Source organism: Rattus norvegicus, chromosome 10, assembly GCF_036323735.1.
Source record: "Rattus norvegicus strain BN/NHsdMcwi chromosome 10, GRCr8, whole genome shotgun sequence".
In the NCBI taxonomy this organism is placed as follows: Eukaryota; Metazoa; Chordata; class Mammalia; order Rodentia; family Muridae; genus Rattus; species Rattus norvegicus.
This window is the reverse complement of record NC_086028.1, coordinates 2,446,862-2,454,384: the sequence shown is the minus strand read 5'-3', so window position 1 is coordinate 2,454,384 and position 7,523 is coordinate 2,446,862. Positions and strand designations below refer to the sequence as shown.

The window sequence follows — 7,523 nt, the reverse complement described above, 5'->3', positions numbered from 1 at the left end:
TGTAGATCGGACTTGGGTCCTCATGCTTGGGCTGTGAATGTTGAACCAATTGAGCACAGTTGCCTGTCCTGACACTTTTTTTTTATTGCTGCTATGTTTGGTCACTATAATTATTTTCTAGGTTTGTAAAGATCAGTGTTCTGAACAGCTTTGTAGGCCATATATACAAAATATTTTTGCTTCACTTGTTCTTGTACACACACACACACGCACACACGCGCCCACACACATACACACACACACACACACACACACACACACACACACACACACACACACACAGGGTGGCTGCTGTCCACCCCCCTTTTATATTAAAATCATGTACATAAATGCAAACAACACAGAACCCAAAAGCAGCAGTCCACACTTGGACTTGTCCACAAAGAAGGATCATCATCCACAAATACGTTCTTGAAACCTACCAGCCCTCTAACAGATCCCAAGACACCCACAGTGCTAGATCCATCCACACAAAGCTTATCTACTGGCTTCAATGTGGGCAGGTGCCTTATTCTTGCTTCATTTGGGGGTGATTTTATTTTAGTTGTTTTTGCTTTTGTTGCTCTAGAGAGTTTATCATCTGTCCCTCTTTCTCCCTACCCAGTCCCCAAACCTCCTCCCCCCTCCAGCCTCCATTGCGCATGTGTTATGCATCCCTCCCCCATCCTGGGTACCAGTTGGGCGTTTTCGGGTGCTGGAGATTGAAGAGATGGAGCAGCTTCCTCAGCAACGCCCTGCCCCTTAAAATACTGCCATTCTGAGCCGCCTTCCTCCCTGCAGCCTTCAGCAGGGATGGAGTGAAACGGACCCCTGGACCTGCTCGCGGGGATCAACAATGGAGTTAAAGCAATCTCTGTCTGTTCATCTGGAAGCCGAGAAGCCTCTGAGGCGCTATGGGGCGGTGGAGGAGACAGCATGGAAAGCGGAGGGACTGGGAAGTGAGTGTTCGGGCAGGGAACGGGTGGGGACAGTTGGGGACTCTCTTGCTGAACTGAGGCCCCCTAGAGCAGACCAGAACGCGGGCGAGCAGACTGGGGAAGCGCCCCCGCAGCAGGGCTTCCAGTGTTGCACAGTAGCAATATTCTCCCTACAAACAAAAGAGAGGACCCTCCAGGGCTGGGCTGCTCCGGAGGCTCCTTTGGAAATCCCGAGGCAGCTAAGCTAGGAATCCAGCTGAGCTGGACTAAGGAGTCCAAGATCAAGCAATTGGAGGCTGCTTTTGAGAAGGACCACCTTTCCCGCATCCCAGGAGGAGGGATGCTGGAGTGTTGGGATGATTGAGGGCACAGGAGCCAAGGGCAGCTTGGAAAGCGCCCACATACAGAGATGGGGGAGTGTCAGAATCCTCTTTATGTCTTGAGGTTCAGGGCATAGCTGAAATCCCAGCATCTTCCCACCTCCTCCCAGGTCAGAGGAGAGGTGAAAGAGCAAGCCAGGGCAATGTTAGCGCTCTGTCGTCCCTCCTCCCCACCTCTGTTAGCCCTTGACTCAATGATCCAGTTTGGTTTGGTTCAGCTCTTGGAGGTGGTTTTGAAGCAGACCTCTGCAATCACCGGTTCTCTCTTAGGTGTTTTGGTATCAACAAACATCTCTAAATGAATCCAAGACTTTTGCTTTCAATTTGCTGGACACAATACTTGAAACTCTGCGAACAGTGGAGGCTATCTGAAGAGTCTAAAGCCACTGATGTCCCTACGATTCTAGGGGCTTCCCAATGTCCTCCACCCTGCCTCCTGTTCTGGTATGACTTGCCCAGCAGCCCTGGTATAGCCTTCAGAACTGGAGAAAAGCCCTTTTGCTTTCTTAGGGCCCCTGCAGCTACCTGCTCTGACTGGGTCTCTGGGCTTAGTGCTCTTCCCTTGCAGCAGCCCCTGAGTTACATGTACTTAAAGTATTGTAAATAAGGTCTTTTCCTATCCTCACGTAGGAGAAAGTGTGTGTGTGTGTGTGTGTGTGTGTGTGTGTGTGTGTGTGTGTGTTTTCTCCATTCTTGTAACTATGAACTCAATAACTAAGCTATATTGTGTTTGGATATCAAGTTCAAGTCCTGCTCTGATGGGTGTTCTAATGCTTCCAACCTCTTTCTTTCTTACATTTTCTTTTTCCTTAAAAGCACCCAGATCTTTTCCCTTGCTTCATCCTTCCTAAACCCTTTGGCTTTGGCACTTTGAGGTAATCTAGAGGTTGCAAATCTGTGGTTTACAAGCTCAAAATAATAACAGCCATGGCTGCCTTGTATTGTTAGATTGCCATGTCCTGAAAACTTCAGAAACACCTCTCATTTATCCCTGCTACAACCTTGTGTGGCATTGTGATGCCTTTTGCATGGATGAGGTGGAGGCTTGCTAGGCAACACAGAAGAAAATGATAGGACCAGGATTCAGACCCAGATTAGTTGAACTCCATACATTTTTCATGAAGGTTTACTGCTTCACAGTTTTAAGAACCTTCCTGGGTTTGTTTCAAAAAATGGTCAGTAATTTTATAAGCAGATATTGGCCATGTTGGTCCCTGCAGTCCACAATGCTTTATAGACAGTTGGGTCTCCATGGAGGAGAAGCCAAGGAGTCAAGGAATCCCTGGTTTGACTAGGGCTCTGCGCTTTGTGATAAGGTGTGTTTCTGTCCTCTAGCTTTGCTCTTTGAAAATGGGGATAATAATATCATCTACCACGTGGCTTTCTTTACAGCATGACTATTGATAAGATGGTGTGTGCAAAGCTCAGGTAAGTTCTCAGGACACAGCTATGTTTCAGTGGTTCCTCTGTAGAGGGAACCACTTTCATCCTTTCCATTCAACTGCATAGAGCAAGACTGTGAGTTCAAACTGCAATATTGGGCATAGCTCTGTGAGTTCTAGGCCAGCCAGGGCCACAAAGTAAGATCCTGTCTCAAAACAGAAACCAAAAACAAACTGAAATGTTAAGCAGTCCCTTAAAGCATTCTCTCCTCTCTCCCTGCCACATCTTTCTCTGCCTGTCCCCCTCCCCCACCATGGTCTCATATAATCTAGTCTGGCCTCAAGCTCTCTGTAGCCAAGGATGACCTTGAATTTTTCTGCCTGTCCTCTCAAGCATTGGAACCCAGGTGTGTGCCAACACATTCAGTTCCTTCTCATTTTCCCATTTTTTTTAAACTGGGACCAAATTCAAGCATGTAGGGAAAACTGAGGTAAGAATTCACTTTAAACAACACAAGTTCCTGAAAATTTTGTACTTCTGAGTCCTGGCTATAGGTGCCTTGATCCTCTTTGTCCAAAGCCTCCAAGATTCTGAGACTTGCTTCTTGTTTCAGTACCAGATTAGTTTCTTATGTGCCTTGGCACAGATTCCCAACAACCCCCATCTCTTTAAGCTACTCACATTTGAAATCTTGAAGTGGGAATCCAGAGGCCCACTTTAGATTCTCAACTCTGACAAGTTTTGGCATCTTAATTCCTGTCTCTAAGCAAGCATTTTGGAATTTTTGTTTACATGTAAGCATCCTCTCAATTCACAAGGGATTTACAGAGCTATCCCACAGGTGTGAACCTCCATTTATTAATGAAGTGTAGAAATTAGTAATACTGGGGTTATGGTCAAACAACTGCCCAGGCTAGTACTGTGATGCCAGACACACTGAAGATGGAAAGAGCCCATTACTAAGGTTCTGCTTCACTTCTACGTGTATTTAAAGATTTTTCTAAAGAGCTGAAGAGTGGAAAGATGGTAGACTTGGTTGTTTGTAGCTGAGATTGTATTAACTGCTTCCTATAGTATTTAGAGTCCTATGATTTATTTACAGATAGACTTTCATGTAAAGTTGGCCTCCAAACTGCTATACAGCCAAAGATGACCTTGTAATGCTTTTACATATGTGTGTGTGCGTGTGAGTGTGTGTGTGCACGTGTGCATGTATGTATGTGTACATACCATGGCATACATGTAGAGGTCACAGGACAATTTTTAGAAGTCAGTTCTCTCCTTCTATCGATCAAACTCAGGCACACTCTGAACCATCAAATTAGTTCTTGATCTTGAATATCTGATCTTCCTGCCTCTACTCCTAAGTTTATGGGTATGTACCACCAACCTGGTTTTGTAATGATGGGACTCAAACTTGGGGCTTTGTGTATGCTGGGCACATGCTCTACTAACTGGGCTACATCCCGTCTCTCAACTACAGCATTTATTTAACCTACTACCATTCTTACTTGTGTATTGTGGTATTGAACGCCAGCACATGAGTGCTAGACCAGCACTCTATCACTAAGCCGTATTTGAAAGTCCTTTAGGTGTGGAATCTACACAGTAGTCCAGGTAGGACTTGAATTTGGAACCCTCTTTGGCCTGTACCACCTGCATCAGCTCAAATTTTTAGATGCGCATAGTGATGTACTACAGTTACAGTAGAAAAGGATGGGGGTGGGGTGTGGAGGTGCAGGCCTGACGCTGAAGTACCAAGGCCGAGAGGCAAGGAGACTTGAGGCTAGCATATGAGGTCACATATCAAAATCAAATAACTAAAAAAAGAAATATTAAAGAATAGGAGTTTGAAGTCAGGTGAAACATGTTCAAACTAGTCCATGCCCTTTCCAGCTCTGTGTAGTATAGTTGAACTGTTACTGGTTGCCTTATCTGTAAAATGGGAATAAATGGGAATAGAGAGATAACTCAGTAATTAAGAGCACTTGACCCAAGTTCAGTTTCCAGCACCCACGTTGGGTAGCTCATAACCCTCTGTAACTCTAGCTCTAGGAGATCTGACACTGTCTTCTGAATTGCCCACACAAATAAACAAAACTAAATACTTTAAAATGGTTGTCATTACAGGGCCCCTTGTATCTGCAGAGGTTATTGAAATGTGTGACTGATTACTGCGTCCATGCCACCTTCTTTACAGATTGTGTGCAGAAAGACACTTTCAGTGCTCTGCCTCCTGTGCCCATTTTCATTTCTAGGGATTGAACTAGGGCCTCATGAATGCTAGGAAACCATCTAGTATTTTCTCACTTGAAATAGATGCTAAGCAATTGCTTCTATAAATCCTTTCCTTCTTCAGCCTTTACCAGGTAGCCCAGGTTGGCCTCAAAGTTGAGCTCCTGGTGTTTCTACTCTACCTCCCATTTTCCCATAAGCAATGGGGTCCTTTTTTGATAACTCAGTTGGAAAATGTATAGTGACATCTCACTGTGGCAAGATCTATAAAAATACTGCTTTCAACTGACTGTAACTAATTATGGGGGGCATGAAGTCAAGGTGCCATTTGAGATCACAGTGTCTGTGTCACGGCCGTATCTTGGCTGATCTGAATATGTCTTAAAGGATAATCAAGAACTGGGGTTGGGGATGTGGGTAAAAGTTGACCTGGAGTATGTGTTGGAGGAGGGAATTGCCAAGGACATCCAAGGTAGGAGGGGCTGCAATAAAGCAGCCAATCCAAACAGCAATCTTCCCAGTAGCTCCTCGAAGATGACTGTTATTTATAAGTCGAAGAATGTGAAGTGGCTAGCAAGCAGATCATTAACTGACCAGTATCTCTGGTTTAATAAACAACACAGAGCTTGAAGCAGTGTGACTTGCTGCCTATCTGTGAACCTCTGTTGAGGGGAAGGTTTCTGCACCCTTGCCCTTGATTTGACACATTTCCTTTATTTTTTTATTTTTTGGTTAGGGAGGATAATTGTATTATTCCTCATTTTATTTTAGCATCATTTTTTCTTCTTAATTATAAAAGCACTACATTTATTTTTTGTTGTTTAGAGACAGGATCTCATGTATCCCAATCTGGTGATTTGAATAGGTTTGGTTCCCATAGATTAATGTGTTTGAATGCTTGGTCATAAGGAGGTGTGACCTTGTTAGAGGAAGTGTGGCCTTGTTAGAGGAAGTACATCATTGTGTGGCAGGCTTTGAGGTCTCCTATGCTCAGGCCTTGCCTAGTGTGGATGATAGTCTTTTCCTGGTTGCCTGTGGATCAATATGTAGAACTCTTGCCTCTTCCAGCACCATGTCCGCCTGCACACTGCCATGCTTCCCACCATGATGATAGTGGATTAAACTGAAACTGTAAGCTAGCCATATTAAATGTTTGCTCTTATAAGAGTTGCCTTGGTTGTGTCTCTTCACAGCAATGACACAGTAACTAAGACACCCAGGCTGGCTTTCATTTACCATATAGCCAAGGATAACCTTGAACTCCTGATCCTCCTACCTCTACCATGAGAGTGCTGGGATGACAGACAAGTGTCACCACTCCTGGCAGTGTTCTAAAAGATGTCTATACAGTACTGAGCAAGGCAAAGGCCCTTCTATTTGGAGGGTTTATTTAGGGGACATCAAGACATTAGGAATGAGGATATCAGATTAATAACTAAGCAGTGTTCTAATCATAATAGATGTTTCCTGAGCATTTTTAGGGAGGAATACTGCTCATTTGGGCATCATGGGATAACAAGAATATTGTGACAATTTGACATGCAAATAGCAAGGGATCCAAGCTCTAGATGCAAAGACTTTCAGAGTATTCGAAGAAGAGGCAGGTGCTTAGGCAGCTGGAACCCAGTGAGTCAGGGCAGGACGGATGATTAGTCAGGAAGGAGCCAGGCCAGATATTTGTAGTTATGGTTTTAAGAAAAGTCTGAAGCTTATTACCATGGTAAGGCATGTTGCTTGGCCATGATTTCCATGTATTTTATGTATTCATTTATTCACTGTGTGGGGATGGCATGTAGAGGCCAGAGGAGAAGAGTCTGTTCTCTCCCCTCATGGTGTGGTCAGTCTTGGCAACAAGACCCTTTACCCACTGAGTCATCATGCCAGACCTCTACAGAGCATTTTAAGCAAGGGACAAACTGAGGCTGGCTTTCATTTTAAATGGTCTCACTGGCTATCAGGGGAGAACAGGACCAGAGAAGGACAGCTGTGACCACACAGCAGTGCTTGAGTAGCATTGAAACATTCCTTCTTCCCAGTGACATCCATTTTGAGCAAAGGGGGAATGACCTTGAGTGTGAAGGGTTGACTAGGGATAGAGACAGCTTGCCTGGCCTCTAGGAGGCCAATCACTGAGAGAAAAAGATGTGCACCTCCTTATCCCTGGCTGGTAGGCAGCAAATTCAGGTTATGGCTACTACAGAAGCAAGGATGTGGAGTTAGGAAGATGCTGATATTAAAGAATTTGTTTTGCTTTTATGGAAGGCTTCAAACTCTTAGTGATCCTTCTGCCTTATCTTCCTGGCTATCAAATTAATAAATATGAGCCATCGCCCTTGTATCTGATGGGTCAGTCATGTTTTATAATCATAAACATTCTTTTTATGTGTTAAATGAAGGGGGGAAGTCAACAGTGTTTACTCTTGGTGTTTGTTTCTCTGTGTAGCCCAGGCTATCATAGAACTCATTTTGTGGACCAGGCTGTCCTTGAACTCAGAAATTTACCTGCCTCTGCCACCTGAGTGCTGGAAGTAAAGGTATATGCCACTGTGCCCTGCTCTTTGTATCTGAATGGTTATTAAATGCTTGTTAATAACAGTCCCTGGAGCTC

At 44.5% G+C, this 7,523-nt stretch overlaps 1 protein-coding gene across 3 annotated transcripts in view; it reads left to right on the top strand.

The window, feature by feature from the left end:
* Nucleotides 1-494: 494 nt before the first annotated feature.
* Bmerb1 (bMERB domain containing 1) overlaps nt 495-7,523 on the top strand; it is a 166,892-nt gene continuing 159,863 nt past the window's right edge. For 2 of the 3 annotated variants that reach the window (XM_039086245.2, XM_063269270.1), the window contains exon 1: nt 495-938. In XM_039086245.2, the coding sequence (XP_038942173.1) occupies nt 836-938 (103 nt within the window). In that variant the 5' untranslated portion in view covers nt 495-835. The remainder of the gene's footprint in view (nt 939-7,523) is intronic. The other variant, NM_001014114.1, reaches the window with a different exon arrangement.